Genomic DNA, 17775 nt, shown 5'->3' on the forward strand with positions numbered 1-17775 from the left:
TCTATCTATCTATCATCTGCATATCCAGGTAGATACCTCACACATACATGATACATCTACATAAATGTAGAGACATCGTGTTATGAAGATCTCCACTGGAGAAGGAGGAAAGCTACTCGACTCTACATCTACCTGATGTGTACGTACGACACGAATGCACTAGACTCTTCGAAACCATGAGCAGGACCGAGGAAGGAGAGCACAGGGCAGCGCCACTATAAGAAACATAGAGGTAGACGAAAGAGAGATGATGAAGAAGAAAAACGAACTTGAATTGTTCGGATCTTCTCTCTTGGTCGTGAAGCGTCGAAGGCTGTGAATAACCTTGTAGTCGATGAAGTAGAGGAGGGAAGACATCCAGTGAAAACCTGAGCACATGAGAAGAGAGATCTCTCGGCCACATAAGAAGGCCTGAGGGGTAGAGACTTCTCTTAAGCCTTATCTCTTTCTTGTACAGGATGAAATACCTATCTTAGGGATAGCAACAGACAGACACAGTCGCTCAAGTGCTAGAGAACTAGAGACCATTCAAAGAGAAGAGAAAAGAAGAAAGAAGAAGAAAGAGAGAAGAGAAGAGAAAGGAAGACGGAAGTGTTCGACGTGCAAGAAGATCGAGGAGGTATCCTCGAAACCGAAGTGTGTAAAACATGTATGTACACGCCTATTTTATTTAAGCTTTGTCGGGCTAGGGCAACGATGGATAGGGAGAGGAGAGAAGACATGAAAAGCAAGAAGAGAGAAAAGGAGAAATGATCTGTTTACGATCGTGAAGACGAAGATGACAGGAATGAGGCGGAGGAGAACCGATACCGAGAATGATAGGAACAACTGCGTGTCTGTGATTTCGAGAAAAACTGCATGTACACCTGCCACACACAGACTAAAGAAAGGCCCGCAGAGACAGACATATGGAGAAGCTCCACTCCAGCTAGTTCCATAGACACACCTTTGATAAAGAAGATAGTTAGCACACAGAGATACAGGGAGAAGAAGAAAAAGACAGAAGAGACGTGTAGAAAAAACTGGAGAAGAGAACGTAGAAGTTAAGATGAGAGAAGAGAATAAGAAGTTCGGAGGGAGAAAAACGAGAAAGAGACAGGCACTTCAAAAGCGAAGAAGACGAAGAAGAAAAAGCTTCCACGAAGGGGGGAGAACAAAAGAAGTAAGAACGACGTCTCTCTCTAACTACTACTACTACCACTACTACTACTCCTTCTTCTCTCACTCTGTCTTCTCACCTATCTCGCACGAAGCCTCCAGCGCTGCTCGCCATAAGCCTGACAATTGCTAAAAGGAGAAGAGAAAGAACGAAGAAAGAAAGAAATGAATGAAAAGAGGAAGAGAAGATGTGAAAGTGTTTGGGACAAGAAAAAGAAGAGAAAAACGTTGAATCTCACTCGAAAAGAAAAAGAGAGAAGAAAAGAAGAACAAGAGGAGAGACACGAGGCCAATCAAGAAAAGGAAGGATGAAGAGACTTCGAGTATCCTTCTGTCTACAAGTATAGACGGCTTATAATTCCAACAGAATGAGTCTGCTCTCTCTTGTCCTTGTTTATCTAAAGAGTGCAACCTCACAGCAGCATCTTTCTTTCTTTCTCTCTTTTTCTCTTTCTCTCTCATTCTTCGTATCCTCTCTTCATCTTGATCTTTCACATTTCTTTCTTTCTTTCTTTTCTTCTATAGAACTCACACAGGGACGCTCAGCCTCTCAACATTCTCCGTGACTGAACTCCCCCTCGTCTTGCTTCATCTCGCCGTTCTGTTTGAACATGAGGAACCCTCCTCTATCTTTTCTTTCAGGTGTACATACACCCGGTAGTGGGACAGGAATACAGCGCAAAGCAGAGTTGCCGAGAATTTAAGAGAGAAGAAGATCGCAAACATCAGCACGAAATGCCTCTACTCCGCATGGTTCTCCGAGAAGCTTATCACGTTGGTAGGGTGGACATAAGAAGAAGAGGGGAAAGTCTTGTCTTCGGTCTAGAGTTGTTCCGCTCTCACTCTCGTCTTCCTGACCTCTTGTATAAGACAGACTCCTCATACATGCAAATCTCATTCAAAGTCGAGAAAGCATTCGTGAGAAAGCCTTTAGATATGAACTTTCTTCAAGCATTCTCCCAGTGTAAATATAAAACACCAGAGATCTTGAACACATCATCTCTATGAAGAGATGCATAGATGGATACCTAGACAGATAGACAGATAGATTAAAGATAGGTAGATTAAAGATAAATAGATTAAAGAGAGATAGAGAGATAGATTATGGAGAAGCTGAAAGCCAGAGAGAGGTCGACAAATAGACAGTGCTTGGGTCTAGGGATCATACGTACATATATTGATAGATAGATAGATACAGAGTTACATACTTCACCTTGGGTACAGAAATCTCATAGCAGACTTTACCTAGGGCAATGACGAGTGCTGGTAAAGGCGTCGAAGGAGAGAAGGAGGGAAGGAGAGAAGGCCATATCTACAATCCGAAAGAAAGAATTTGAAGAGCAAAGAGGAGTTCGTCGTTGACCAGGAAAAGAGAGTAATAAAGGAGAAAGAGAAAGAAAAAGACGAAGAAGAAGGAGAGGAAAACCATCACAGCTCCGTCACATACAGAGAGAGGATGGAGAGAAGTCAAAAACGTAAGTAGGGGAGAAAGAGGACACAGGGGGGCGATGAAGACCCGAGATGAGGAAGAGAATAGTCGAGTCCCCTCACACCACATACGACACTCATAGAAATGAACCAGTCATACATGTATGTACGGGTATGTATGAATATGTATGTATGAATATGTATGTATGTATGAATATGTATGTATGTATGAATATGTATGTATGTATGAATATGTATGTATGTATGAAGATGTATGTAGGTATGAGTATGTATGTATGTATGAGTATGTATGCATGTATGTATGAATATGTATGTTTATGAATGAAGGTGTATGGACACGCATCTACGAATGTGTTTGGGTATGTGTATGTATAAGCCTTTACATATAAATATGTATGGACCGTCCGTGTTCCATTGAAGATATAAAAGTATGTCTGTATACGTGCGTATAGGTACATGCACAGTGCTAAGCGAATTCACAAAGTCCTGTAGGCACATCCATAGACAAGACCAGATCACGGAGAGAAAATACCATCCTGTTCCTCTTACCTCATGAATTCTCGGTAAGAGTTCTTTCTTTCTTGTCGTTAAGACATACAAACATCTCAGCATAGTGAGGTGTATGTACACCCCAGCTGCTGGGCGAGGATCGACATGAAGAAGTAAACGGACACGCATAAGGATTTCAGTTGCTTGTAATCGAAGACTTCCGTACTTTCCTAGTTGAGCCCAGCCAAGTCGAGGCCTAAGAATTCTATTCTGCTTTTTTCCTTTCTTTTCTTTTCTTCTCCGTTCTTTCTCTTTCTCTTGAGATATCTTCTCTTTCCACATAGTCAGAAGTCTTTGTGTTGTCTCTAGCTCGCTCCTTCCTCTACTTTGATTTTCTAATTCAATCTTGATCAGCTCATCGAAGAGTTCACTATTCTTCTTTACTTCATCTTCACCTTCTTTTTCTTCGTCTTCCTCTTCTTCTTCTATGGGATCGTCTTCTTCTCCTACATCGCCATCTTCATCTACATATCTCAAAGGCATATCTCCCCCGTCCTCACACGCCTCCTCTCCATCTTCGTCACTGCTTTCAGTCGATATCGTATCCTCTTCTTCTTCTCCTTCTTGACGGTCATTCCTATCCTGCCCGGGTGTATCACGTGCCTGTTGACCGAGAAAGTGAGACAACGGCTTCCCATCCTTTTCACAGATTGCAGATCCGAACATGTCTTTCTTCTTCTTCTTCTCCTCTTCATTGGCCTTCCTATATTTCTCTTGGTCTTCTTTTTTTCTTCTTTTGTGTTGTCCAGGTGCCGCTAAAGGGTGCCTCTTCTCTTTCTCCTTTCTCAGTCCTTCAGGGTCGAGCATCCAAGCAAAAGGAGGGTCAAAGCGATCATGCGCAAAAGTCTGCTGTAACTTCTTCTTCAAGACAATACATGAATCTTGTTGTGTCAACTCTCTCGAGACTCTCCCATGTGGAGATCTCTTTTCTTCTTCGGTAGCTTCTTCTTCTTCTTCATCTCCATCTCTCTCCTGACGCTTCTCCAGGGTTGTCACGTCGTTCACGTCTTTCTTCATTTGGGCTCCTTCTTTCATTCTATCACCTTTCTTGAGAGCTTCTCCTTCTTCTTCTTCTACCTTCTTTGCTCCCTTCTCTGTAGCATGCTCGATGGAGTAGGTGTTTTCCATGAATAAAGATTTGTCCTCTGCTCTTCTCTTTCTTCTTCTGCTGCGAAGGTCTTTCTTTCTTATCCGATCGAAAGTAATTTGCTTTGTAAGGAGAAAGGACAATCCCGCAAGAACTCTTAGCAACCATAGAGGGACATATCTTTCTTCTTCTTCTTCCTCTTCTTCTTCTCTCTCCTTCAAAAGAGAAAGATATCGCATCTTTCTTCGTTCTCTTTCTCTTTCTGCCTTCATTATCGTCGTATCTTCTTCTCCTTCTCTTTCTCCCATTCTTCTTTTCTTTTCCTCTTTGAAGAAACGCGGTTGAAGGGAGAGAGATGAAGAAAAAGAGAAAGAGGACACCCCTAGATTCGAGAGAAGTCTTCGTAGCTGTCTCTGTCTGTGTTCATGCTGTCTTTGCAAGAGAGACCCGAGAAGATCAGAAAGACTAGAGAGCATTGAAGGAGGGGCAAAGGCAACGAGAGCCGTTAAAAGACTTCCAAGATCAGCTTCAGTCATACTCTTTCCTTTGATAAGAAATCGAAGTCTTTCAGATGGATAGAAAGAGAAAGACGGGGGAGAGGAAGAGACCAAAGAAAGGCTCTCATACGGGTGACCACGACGAACAAAGGAAGGATCAACGGAGGAAGATACCGACAACGATGAAACAGATGGAGGTGTATAGACAGAGGGAAGAGAAGAAAAGGCCGAGAAAGAAGAAGAAGACGACCGCGGATGATAATGATGTATACAGAAAGATAAGGTGTCAATAAGAAGATCACCGTGATTTGCAAGAAGACATCCGATAGGAGAGGAAGAAGTGAAGAGAGAGGAAGAGGAAGAAGAAGAAGCAGAAGAGAAAACAAAATGAGAGAAGGCGTTTCTCTGCTTTATAGAGAGCGCGTTATGTAAAGAAAGAAGAGCTGAATATGCTGACGCCGCCACAGCAGGTGAGTGCACACTACCAAGATGTCGACAGAGAGGAAAGAAGACAAAGGGAAGCTCTCTCTTCACAAGGTCAATCTCTTCTTCTTCTTCTTTTCTTTGATCTTTTCTTTCTTTTCCGAGAATTCTTAAGGCACTGAAAGCGAAGCCCATACACCGCAGAAGAATCACACGATAAAACTGGATATAACACGACCAAAGGGAAAGAGAAAAAGCCGAATAAGAAGATGAGGGGAGAGAAGAAGCTCTGTTTCTTCCTGATCTACTTGTTTTGCTTCCTCCACTGCTAAAATGTCTTGGTCTCCCACAATCTTCTTCTCCTATCCTTTCTCCTTCTTCTTCTTCTTCTCCTTCATCGTCTTTTTCTTTCCTCTTTTTCTCTTCTTCTTTCTGTTGCTGACCTTCGCTCTTCCCTTCATGTCTCAGGCGTTCCTTACGCGCGTGAATATGACCTTGCACAGCAGACAACTCGCGCGCTTCTCCTCTTTCTTTTTCATCTCTCTCTTTCTCCTCCTCTTCCTGTCTTTGAGATACATCTTTCTCTTTCGTCTTCTCCTTCTCCACTTCAATCTCTTCATCGTCATGACCACCACCCCCTTCATCTTCTTCTTCTTCTTCCTCGTGAGCACAAACCACAGCGAGAGCTTCGGCCTCTGTATCTCCAGCTATCCATACGCGTGAATCTAAGAGAATTTCGAGAAGTCTTTCGATTTGATCTTGAGTGAAGAGAAAGCTCTCCACGACAGAAGAATTAGCATTTTCTTCTCTTCTCTTCTTCTTCTTCTCCTCCTCCTCCTCCTCGACCTTCCTTAAGAGAGAAGTAGAAGAGCTGCTTAGAGTCGCAGAAGTATCTCGGACTTCTTCGCCTGCTTCACACTTCCTTCTCAGCGAAGGCGAAGAAGAAGCACGGGCGTACCAGTAAACACACGTCTCGAATAACGGTGAGAAAGCCTCTTCTTCTTCTCTATCTTCTTCTTGTTCTTTCTTTTCTTCTTGATCTCTTCTTCTCTCTGTTTTCTCGGTGGCTCTGAGGTGTCGGTAAGATGGCTTATCTTCATCCTGATTCTTCCCATCGATCGGCCGAAGGGGGAGGAGGGAAGGCGAGGAAGAAGAAGAAGAAAGAGAAGAGGAGCTCGATGGTGTCTTGATCTTTCCCATCTGATGTGCATAGCGTACAAGAGCTGCTTTGAGAGCTGCTGATACACAGAAGAGAAGAGATGTCCGTAGAAGAAAAGAGTTAAGAAGAGGCGTAGACAAGGAAGAGGAGATCTGTTGACCTCCTTGAATGAGTTGAAACAAAGAAGAGATTTCTCGATCATCGCGACATGTAGAAGATGGTGTGATGGAGTTGCTTGAGAGAAGAGCGCTCTTTTCTTCTCTTATTCCTTCACTCTCTTGAACTTCTTCTCTTCTCTCTCTCCAATCGCCTCTCCCCACAAAGCCCATGGGAGAGGCTAAGGCACGTCTCATCCATACAGGACGATGACCCCCTTGTTCACGATGTTTCTCACGTTGAAGAGAAGAAGAAGGAGAAGAAAGATGAGTTCTTTCTGTCTTTCGACGAAGACGTGGAAGAAGACAAGCATCTTTTCTCCCTCCTTCCTGACTTGCATGACCTCTTTCACTAGCCTTTTCTTTTGTTTCGATCTTAGCAGAGCCTTGGCAATGTGTGGAATGAGAAGAAGGCGCCAGAGAAGAGGTGGTGGAAATGAAAATTTGATCATCATGATCCTCCTTGCCATGTAGAGAAGGTGTATATACACCTGAGAGAAGAAGACGATCTAATAGAAGATCAAAGAGATCTGAACGAGAAGAAGAAGGAAGGATAGCAAAGAGAGCTTCAATCAAACTTTGCACCTGACGCCCTAATGCCTCGTTCCCACCCGAACCTACAAGGGATGGGAAGATCAGCTGCTCCTCTAAAGCTTCATCTCGCCACAATGAAAGGTCATCTGCTTCTTCCTCTTCTTCGTTTTCTTGTAGATCAGAGCTGCAAAGCGAAGATGAAGAAGACGAAGAGGAACATGATGAATAGCACCGACATAGCCGCTGAGAATGCTGAAAGCGTCGATACACTTCACATCCAGGACAAGACGTCATACTCAAGATTCTTCTTCTCTTCTTGACTTTCTTTTCCTCCTTCGCCGTTTTCTTTCCGCTTTTCACAAGTTCTTCCTCGTATTCTTCTTCATTCCTCTCGTGTTCATGGCTGCTTTCGTCTCCATTATCACTAGAAGAGAGCTTCTTCTTCTCCTTTTCATTTGGATCCTCTCGTCGATCTGTTCTTCTTCTTCCATTGATGATCTTCTGTGTTTGTTCTCTTTCTCTCTTTTTGTCATGCCAGCGAGAAGTCTGAGGTGTGAGTTCAGTAGCGAAGACATCTTCTTGGAGAATACGAAGATGGGAGAGAGGAAGAAGAAAAAGAGCATTCTCTCGACAGGTTTCTTCTCCTTCTTGTCGTTCTCTGTTGGAGTGTACAGACACCTCATATGCTGCTGTTCCATCATTCCTTCTCATACCATCTTCCTCTCTCCCGTAGTCAAACGAATACCCCCAATCTCCATCTCTTCTTCCGTTGAACTTCTTCTGCTCTAGGATCACTCCACTATATAAGCCGAGATGCTTCATGGAAGCCATGACCGTCAAAGGATGGAACATCCCGAGCTGACATATAGAACGTAAGATTTCATTACAGGGGAGGAGCCAATCTGCCTGATAAGACCGACGCTGAAGTAAAGAAAATTCCTGCCTTAATAGGAGATGAAGAAGACTTTCACTCTCATCATCTGCTTCTTCGTCTTCTCCTCCCTCGTGTCCTTCTCCTCTAAGACCTGGCAACTCACATACACATGAAAAGAGACGACTAGAATAATGCCTAACTCTCCGTCTATCTTCTTCTTCTTCTCTTTCTTCTCTTCTGCAATGTGGTCTGCGTTGCGGTACTTTTTCTTCCTGTTCTTCTTCTCTTTCTTGTGTATCGGAAGTCGTGAAGAGAACAGGCTGTTCATTGGCTTTAGCTATGCGATTTGCCTCCTTGCCCGCAGGCTCTCTTTCCTTGGTGTTGAAGAAAGAAAGATATTCATAGAAATCTCGTAGATGAATAGACAAGACAGAAAAGAGATTCTTCGCATCTCTCTCTCCCTCTTGTCGAAGACGTCCCATAGCCATGATACGCAGACATCCTTCTACACTCGAGAGAGATCGCTGTAAAGCATTCTGTCTTTCTGTCGGATTGATGTAGAGATCTTCTTCAGCAGGACATTTCTGTCCTTGTGAAAGCACGTCCCCACTTTCACTTCTTCTTCTCTCCTTCAATCGGTTTTCTTTGGATGGGTTTCTGAACAACGACGAAAGGAACGACGAGGAAGAAGCATGTGAAGAAGAAGAAGAAAAACTCGAGTTGTCATTGCCTCTCAAAGTTATCTTACGATGAGCTGTACATACACCTACAGAGAAAGCTGCGCATGCAGCATCTTCAAGAAAAGAAAGAAATCTTCTCTTGAGAAGAGAGATAACTTGAAAGTCGGCCAGAGGAGCAGACGAAGAAGGTAAAGAGGAAAGAAGCCGATCTGGTGCTTGAGAAGAAGAAGCCAGAGACCCCATGAAGACAGACGAAGGAAAACGTGTTGTCATAAGAGAAAGAAGAGAATCCTTTGGAGTCCTCAAAGACTCGTGTATCGAGATGGAGAGCTTCCTCTTCATCATCGACATATCGAGATGTGGTCGAAGAAGAATTTCCGAAGCTTTTAGTCTTAAGAAACTCTTCTCATCGCCTAATGCTTGGACAGCTACATCTACAGATAACTGTACAGAGGCGAAAATTGCGCGGAAGTCTGATACCCTGTCTGAAGGGGAGAGAGACGACACCTTCACGATAAGATTGCGGCACCTCCTCAGAAGAGCTCCTGCAAGGAAGAGACGTCCTAGACGGACTTGCCAGTCTGTAAGAGGAAGAGAAGAAGAAGAGGATTGGAGAAGATTCTGAAAAGAGAATAAGAACAAGACACACAAGGCAGACCGCATGCAAGAAGAGATCGGTCTATGAAAGAAGAAGAAAAAACACTTCCGAGAAACCTGTCATGAAGAGGGGGGAGGCGAAGAAGAAACCAGGAAGTCGTCGAGAAAAAGAAAGAGAAGAAGAAAGCCAGGGAGAGACAAAGAAAGCAGAAGAAGACAAGAGGATTCATGAGAAGAAAGAGAGAAAGGAAGATAAGGTCAATCGAGTATGGAATAAGATAGAAGAGATGAAGAAGAAGAGGAAAGACGAAGAAAAAAGAGAAAAAGGTGAAGAAGAAAAGAGAAGGACAATGCTTAGATAGGACAAAGGAAGAAGATAATCAGTTCTCCTCTCTGAAGTGTATCTACACCCTCAGAGGAAGAGGTGTACGTACACTCCGGATAAGAAAAGCAAAGGGGGAGGGAGAGAAATCGCAAAACAGAGAGTCTATCTCTCTATATATACATATGTATAGGCAGATAAACTTATATAGCAGACATAGCGAGACCTTATGAAGAGACAGATATACGAAGTATTCTGTTTACTTTCCTTCCTTGTGTCGACTTCTGAACGTCTTGCTATCTCTTGTTTCTTTCTCTCTCTCTCTCTCGTACGAAGTGTCTCTTCAGTGACTTTTCTTACTTCTATCTTCTTCGATGTCTGATAAAGGGCCATATGCACATCTTCTCGAAGTTGCCTATGTGCAGGATAGTCTCCCGAACGGGGCGACAGGGACAGCTCTAGTAGAGAGTTCTTCTCTTTCTTCTGCTTCTTTCTTCTTATCTTCTCTCTCATGAAAAATCGACCTTGTTCTTCCTGTAATCTCTGTAGAAGTGTGAAGCCGAAAACAGTTTCTTTTCTCTCTTTTTTCTTCTCTTGGAGATGTTCTTCTTCTTCTTTATCTTTATCGACATCTTCTTGTCCTTTGCTGTCCGTTTCTCTCTCTTTCTGATTCTTTTCGTCACTCTCTTTGACTTCGTCTTTCCCGTCACGAGAATCTTCGTACACAGAGCTCTTTGAAGCGTGCATGCCCTTCTTCAATTCTCCAAGCATCCAGAGATCTTCGAGGTACTGTTTCTCTCTTCCATAAAGATAAGAAGAAGAAGAAGACGAAGAAGATGACGAAGAGGGAGACGTTAGAATATCACTTTCAGAAGAAAAGGAATAAGAAGAAGAGGTAGAAGAAAGAAAAGATAGCGTCAGAGGAGATGGGGATGAAGAAGATGAAGAGAAGAAGAAAGTTGTGAAGTATGAGGCATTGCCTAGGACAGCTTCAATCCATCGAGCAAGAACAAGAAAAGCTTCGGCTAATATACGGGACTTCCCTCCTTCGTCGGATTTTCTCCATGAAAAGAAACACGGCAGAGAAGACGACGAGAGTAGAAAGCGAGACAGACCCGAAGCAATACCTGGATATAAGTGAAGAAGAATCGCCATACACCAGAAACAATGAGAAAGAAAAGCACTCTCTCTCTCTCGTACTCGAGGGAGAAAGAGAGAGACAGAATCTTTCTCGAGTGGGGAACTAGAAGAAAACAGCTTTCTCTTGTCTTCTTCTTTTTCATCTTCTTGTTCTTCTTCTTCTTCTTTGATTGATATATGGCATCTTTCATTCTCCCCTTTCTTCTGGTCTTTCTTTCTATCTTGAAGTGATTTGTTTCCTTGAGAAGAAGCGGAAGAGGACGAGGAGGAAGAAGAAAGAGACTTTTTATCATAGGTAGAAAGGAGAAAGAAAGATGAATCTAAGACATCTGCTACGGTGTATAGACACCTCAAAGCAAGTAGAATGGCCTGACGTTCGATCCGGGCTCCACCTTGGGAGGATTCCTTCGCCTCATATTCTCTCCGTGAGAAAGACGACGAAGTTGCAAAAGAAGAAGAAGATAAAGATAGGGGAATAAGAAGAGAGAGAAGTTCATGAAGAGAAATACCTATAGCTACACCGCAAGGAATCGCGCCTTGAGCTCTTGGTACCGGCTGAAGAAAACATTTCACGAGAAGAGACTGAGACAGAAAGAAAGACGATTCTTCTTCTTCTTGTCCCTTTTCTTCCTTTTCTTCAGCTTCTCTTTTGGAGAGCTTCGAGAGAGAAGTCTCTTGATCGCAATGAGCGAGAAGTTGCAGAGGCCATCCGAAAGTAAAAGAAAGAAGAAGAAGACGAAGAATTTCCACGAGACATCCCGAGCTCTCGCGGAGAGAGTGTATCGACAGAAAACGCACAGCAGGAAGAAGAGAGCCACCGAAAATAAAGAACAAAAAAGACGACGGAGAAGAAGAAGAGGAAGAAGAAGAAGAAGGGGTAGAAGAAGAAGGGATAGAAGAAGGAGAAGTAGAACCTGAGAGATGTGTGTGAAGTTTTTTGCGCTGTCTGTACAGCTGGTGGAAAGCATGACAGAGAATGAGGATCTGAGAGAATGTAGAGAGGAGAATTTCTATAAGAGGACGTACGGCAAGTAAAGATGAAATATGAAGTTGACAAGTCTCATTTTCCTGAGAAGGAAGAGAAGAAGAGGGAGAAGAGGTGGGAGTTTTAGTACCTCTTTTCAGCTGATTCTCATGAAACTCGACAATCGATACAAGATGTGTCGAGACTTCATGCATAGAAAGATAGGCAGCGGCAGCCTTTTTCGCGAGAAGAATTCTCTTTTTCTTTTCATTTTGAAGAGATTCCTTTCGATCGCGGATCAAAGCCTCTTTCGTCTTCTTCTTGGTCTTCTCCGTCGCTGTGCCCTTCACCTCACAGACGGGTGTGCGACATCCGAGAACTTGACGTGGAAGAATCTGTCTTCCATGTTCAGGTGTACATACACCTTGTCCTCGGTAAGCTGTATTCTTGTGAAAAGCGGGAGAAGCGGAAGAAGACACCTTCTCGTTCAGTTGTCTCACAACCTGGCATAAGTCGTCTCCTGCTGAGACTGCCCTCCCTACAGCTTCTCTCAAAACAAAGTAAGAAGAAGAAAGAGAAGAAGAAGAGGCTAAACTCGACTCTGTTTCCTTCTTCTTAGTGGATATAGATCTTTTACCTAGTGCAATAACCTGTGCAGTTGAGCTAATAAAGAGGATAAGTTTTCTTTCGAAGATTTCTTCGGCTTCTTCTTCCTCTTTCTCTTCTTTCTTAGGAGAAGCTGAAAGTGATCGTCCATCTTGTTCTTCATGAGCCAACGGCATTGTCGTCTCTCTTATGGAAGATGCTGTCGTTCCCCGGGTGTATATACAGCTGCGTTGCATTTCGGATTCAAGACATCATTCTTTCTAGCAAAAGAGAGATGATGAAAAAAGGCATCTTCTGTCGCCTCCTCCGCTCCTCAGCCCTGTAGCACCCCTGTGTCTTTCTACTTCATTCTTCCATATGATGATAGAGAATCTATCCATTCCTTTCTTTTCTTTTGCACTGAAACAAGGAAAACGTCTCTTTCCTGTAGAGAAAGATCGCCTTCAAGATGGTAAGCAAACATTGCTAGTTAGGAGAGAGGGAAGACAGAGATGAAGATAATCACGAGAGATAGAGAGTTTGTGAAGGAAAGAAGGAAAAAAGAAGGCGAAGAACACGAACTCTTCGAAAGAAAGAGTAGAATGAAGCCAGAGACTTGGTAAGATATACAGACTCTTCGGTTTATAAAGAAAGCGCTTGGCAATGAATCTTTCTTCGTCTTTTCTCCTGCTATGGATCGATGTCTACTGACTGAGAAGTAAGAAAAGAGAGAAAACACCTCTTTTCCTTCTCTTAACACCCTACGTGCCGGACTGCGAGATTCGAGAGGAGCGATAGGGAGAGAAAGGCAGACGGGAGAAAGAGGGAAGAGAGTTGCCTGAACAAAGACGAAGAGAGACAGAATCGAGTCGACAGCAGCATCGGAGAAAGACCTTGAGACTCTCGGGAGAATGGCACAACTTCTTCAAAACTCTCGACGTAAAAGACACGGGGCTTCGATAGTGACGGTAGGCCTTTAAACAATCGACGTCTGGGTCGATGGCTAGCTGGAAAAGCTAGCAGAATGAAACTCATTGAGAAACCTTGTTTTTTCTGTCTCAATATTGAAGCTGTTTTCAAAGGCATGCACAAAAAAAAACACGAGGAAATCGAATGCATGCGTGCATGCTCCAAGGCATGCAATAGAAAAGCGTATCGAAGTGCTGTCAGCAGCGGGTGAAGAAGGATGGAGACAGAGACACTGTGTGCGTGAATGATCGATCTGTCTTCAGGGTGTATGTACATACACTCAATAATCTCTTCACGTATGACTGTTTCCTATCTCTCTTTGCTTTTTCTTTCTTGCCTCTACGTGTTTCTTTCCTCTCGGTTCCTCCTTCCTGTTCGAAAGAAACTTTCTCCCTCTTTCAAGCTGACAGTCTTCCTCAAGATTTTAAGGAACAGCATGAATTTGAGTCCATACAGACACCCGCTTCTCTCTCTCTCGCGGTTTTTCTTCTTCTTCGTTGTGTCGCCAGAAATGCGATCCCTCATGGCGAGAAAAGTGCAACGCGCTAAGTTTTTATTCCCAAGCAATTAAAGAAGAGAAGGAAGTTTCTTCGGTTGCTCATAAGAAATCTAAATGATAGTGTTCAGGTAGAAAGAACTCAGCAGAAATTGTAGTGTTCTGAAGAAGACCTCCTTTACGATCAAGATTCCTCTCTCTGCTAGGCGTGGAAAGGAACGAGGTGGATCAACTGCTCGAGCTGTACATACACCCGACTTCTTTCCTTCTGTCTTCCTTTCTCTCTTTCTTTCCGTTGTATTTCAAGTAAAGAAGACTTTGTTCGTTGTATCACTTGAGGTCTCGATTATTATCTATCTCTTCTTTTCTCAACCTTCTGCTTTTCTTCTTTCTCCTCTCTTTCTTCTTTCGTCCACTCATGATGGTGTGTTAAGAGTCCCTACCTCTTTCCTCCTCCCGAGTGGATCTCCCTCCATTCAGCTGTCATAGTAAAAGAGGGCAGTCTCTCTCTCCTCAGTCACTTTCTCCTCTGTCTCTCCAGAGAACGCTACCAAACACTTTGTTTCCATAGCTCCCTGTCCTTCTTCATCTTCTTCATATCTCTCTCTCTCTCTTTTTCTCTCCTTTGCTGATGTCATAACTTTCTTCTAACTCTTTGACGGAGGGTCGGCCCCTGCTCGTGAGAAATTTCTGCTACCTTCTTCATTCCCACCCCCACGGCCCTCTTTCTTCTTTTTCCTGCTTGTTCTTCTCCTTCTTTCCGTACTACCTCAATCTCGACTCTCTCTTTCTCCCTTTCTTTTTTCCTCTTCTTCGTCTTCTTTATATTAATCACATCTTTGTCTATCTAGACATGGAGAAAGAACTGCCAAGTTCGCATCTCGCCCCTCTCTCCTCTTCATCTCCGAGTCTATCTCTTTCCGAGAGAAGACTGAAAGAAGAAGAAAAGAAGCGAGAGGATCTTCAAGAATATACTGTCGGAAAAGAGTACCAACGAAATAGCGAGGAGAGCCGTTCTCTTCATAATCTAGAAAATGAGAAAAGGACCGCAGCCGAACACGAAGGAAATGCACCTGGGCCATCGTCTAGTGAGAAAGCTAAAGAGAAGGAGGAGAACAAGAAGAAGAACGACTACACGAAAGAAGAAAAAGACAAAGGAGAGAACCGAAAGATGAAAGAACTTCACAAAACTTCAGTATCAGTCAGTCATGAGACTACTGAGAAATCCAATGGATCATCGGGGACGCTCGGAACCTGTGCGCGTCTTGTCATTCAACGTGTCGGTAAAGATTGGCCTCTTCTTTTCCCCCTCTTTTTCATCTTCATCTTCTTCTTTCCTCCTTTTTTTTCTTTTCCTTTTTCTTCTCTGCTTGACTTCATAGGAAAACCGAGACAACTTCGCAGGATACTCGTGCATGCGTAGATACACATCTGTATCGATGTGCCTATGAATTCTACTGAATTCAATTATCTTCCAGTCTCCCTATCTTCAACCTGTCTAAATAACTATCTCTCTTCAATCTATCCATCTTTAATCTGTCTATCTATCTATCTTTAATCTATCTATCTCTAGTTAGTCTATCTATGTTTAACCTATCTCTCTTTAATCCATCTACCTATTTTTAGTCTATCTTTGGAGGTATGTAGAAGTCTAAATCTCGTACATGTGGTTAAACACGGGCAAGCATTCTTTCTGTTCTTTTCATTCTCTCGCCTTCTTTATCTCTGTTTCTTCCAAGCCGTTTTTTTTTCTATTCTTTCGTTGTTACCTTCTCCTTTTCCTTTCTTCCTTATGGCCTCTGTGTTGCGCATTTCTGCCCGTCTCGTTTCTTGTATGTGTCTCTCCTCTGTAGTCGCTTTCCTGTAAGTGTTTCTCATGACGTCTGTCTCTCTTGGGACAGACAAGAGACGATAGAAGAGAGAGTGATGCTGAAGTTCCTGTCCCTATTCTTTGATCTTTCCGAGCTCTTTTTGCCATCGTGCAGTCAGCAAGAAGTGAAGTGTACATACACCCCTCTCTACCTGGGCGAATTCTTCTTCTTTCTCTTTTCTTTTTCTTCTTCTTCATTTCTTTACTTCGCAGATGAAGCTACTCTTCAAGTAGATCCTGTAGCTGAAACGTCGGTAGGTAGATGTGTTGCTAGTTTTTCTTGCGATGGCCACTAACTGAAAGGATAGATTTCTTTCTTTCTTCGGCACTATTTCTTGCTTTCTTTTTTCCTCACTCTTCTCTTTCTTTGTTTCTTTCTCTTTCTTTCTTCCTCACTCTTTCCTCTCGACTCGTTTCCGAATCGCCTCTTTCATTACCTCCCCATTATGAGTTTGTTTAGTGCATAGACTGTCCCCCTCTCTTTCCTTTCTGATACACATCTCTATGCCTATGCCTATATTACCAACATAGTTTACAGACGAGGCGCCCCTGTCTCGCGCTGAATAGCACATAGGTATAAAGATAGATCAAAGATAGGTATGTCGATCGATCTACTTCTTAGAAAGGGGAAAATTCTTAGTCTTTCTCGCTATACCTATTTTTGATCATTCTATCGATCTGCTATTCAGCGCGAGAGACGGACGCTCGTCTGTAAACTAGGTTCGTAAATAGGCGTGGCCATAGATATGTCGTCGATGTCGAGAAAACCTTCGCAGGTCTCTATGTATCATCTGTACGTATGAACTTCCTCTCTCTTTACTTGAAGGGCTCTATGCCAATTAGCATTTCGCAGAGACCTTCTTCAACACCCTACGCTCGTCTCTCTTACCATCTCTGTACTATGTATAGATATACCCCGATATATGCATCTACCTCTCTCTCTACATATGGATGTGTATGCATGCACTCATGTAAACTGTAGGGTGCTCGTAGCTTTGTGTGCATATGGTATGTGAGGGAAATGTCTAGTAAGTTTTCGCTTTTTTCCTTCAGGTGTCTATAGGGAAGGGTTTGGTTGTCTACATTTGCTTCTTGAGAGGAGGTCAGTCTCTCTCTTTCTTCGAATTCATCGCATGCACGACTCTTATCATATCTATACCCACATGCACCACTCTCACGATATCTATACCCGAATCCACTCGGGAAAAGAAAGCCTAAACTCCGGAAACTCGGCCCACATATACATGCATCGAAGCGTATAGACGTATAGTATATAACATGTAGTGTATATACAGAGAGATATGTAATGCATATTCATATAGAGAGAGATATATGCAGTATCTATCTATATATATGTATGGAGAGAGAGAGAGAGTAAGTATGGGTGTACGTGTACAGTAAGCTTTTAGGGTTGTTGCTTCAGGTCGTAGAGCGAGTGTATATTGAGAGCTCTCGATCTATCTCTCTCGTTCGTTCGTGTTATTCCGAGGTACCTGCGACTTCTGAGATGACTTTCAGTCTTTCTTGTTCTTCTTCTTCGTTTTTCTGGGGTCTTCTTCCCTTCATTTCAATCTGCTCAAGTGGTAGTGCCGACTACGAAGGTGAATCTCTCAAGTGTTTTCTACACTTCTTTTCTATCTCTTTCATATCGTCGCGGTTTTGTTTCTGATTTATGTTTTCCTGGTGTATATGCACACACCTACATACATCTCAGACTTTCTCTTTTTCTTCATTTGGCTGAGCGGGCTTTAGAGAGTTCTATCTAAGGATAGATATATAGGTAGATGGCTAGACAAAGGATGGACAGATAGATAGATAGATATATAGATAGATAGATACCTCCTTACAGCAAAGTGTGTATAGGAGGGTGGATGTCAAACGGTGTTTTTCACCTTGTGTTTGAGGCGGAGGTCTTTCGCCTCTTCTTTTTCTCTGTAGGCCCGCTCAGGCAAGGCGTCACCCCTCATGCGTCCCTTCTGTCTTCGTGTTTAGCGAATAAGAGTGTCATGAGCATACAAGTCTTTTCAGAGGACTTTTTATTTTCACAGAAACCCCGCTTTTTGAGGTCTCTTTACGTGTGTGCTTCGATGTGTTTCCGGGCTGATATGCAGCTAGCCAGAAGACTGTCGATGATATCGTCTCGATGCTCTTCAGAATCGATGCTCTAGATAACACGGAAACGATGAACAACTCACAGGCAAGTCCCACACAGACAAGCGGAAAAATTCACCAAGATCTTCCCTTCTTTTCGTTCTTTCTTTCTTTCT

General features: G+C 43.1%; 2 protein-coding genes across 2 annotated transcripts in view; one reads left to right on the forward strand and one right to left on the reverse strand.

Annotated features, from left to right (window-relative positions):
• The window catches only part of CSUI_004792 (uncharacterized protein), a 16934-nt gene extending 3736 nt beyond the window's left edge, over nucleotides 1–13198 (reverse strand). Inside the window, exons 1-5 of the mRNA XM_068064976.1 lie at nucleotides 9845–13198; nucleotides 3157–9186; nucleotides 2404–2470; nucleotides 1239–1287; nucleotides 270–368 (exon numbers count right to left, since the gene is read on the reverse strand). Coding sequence (XP_067923044.1) covers nucleotides 270–368; nucleotides 1239–1287; nucleotides 2404–2470; nucleotides 3157–9186; nucleotides 9845–12430 — 8831 coding nt within the window. The 5' untranslated portion in view covers nucleotides 12431–13198. The remainder of the gene's footprint in view (nucleotides 1–269; nucleotides 369–1238; nucleotides 1288–2403; nucleotides 2471–3156; nucleotides 9187–9844) is intronic.
• A 218-nt stretch (nucleotides 13199–13416) lies between these two features.
• On the forward strand, nucleotides 13417–17708 carry CSUI_004793 (uncharacterized protein; the record flags this gene model as incomplete). Its single annotated transcript, XM_068064977.1, has 4 exons — nucleotides 13417–14921; nucleotides 15722–15762; nucleotides 16562–16610; nucleotides 17650–17708. Coding segments are annotated over exons 1-4 (579 nt in total), but the record flags the coding sequence as incomplete, so codon positions are not given.
• Nucleotides 17709–17775: the final 67 nt, after the last annotated feature.

Source organism: Cystoisospora suis, assembly GCF_002600585.1.
Source record: "Cystoisospora suis strain Wien I chromosome Unknown contig_2275, whole genome shotgun sequence".
In the NCBI taxonomy this organism is placed as follows: domain Eukaryota; phylum Apicomplexa; class Conoidasida; order Eucoccidiorida; family Sarcocystidae; genus Cystoisospora; species Cystoisospora suis.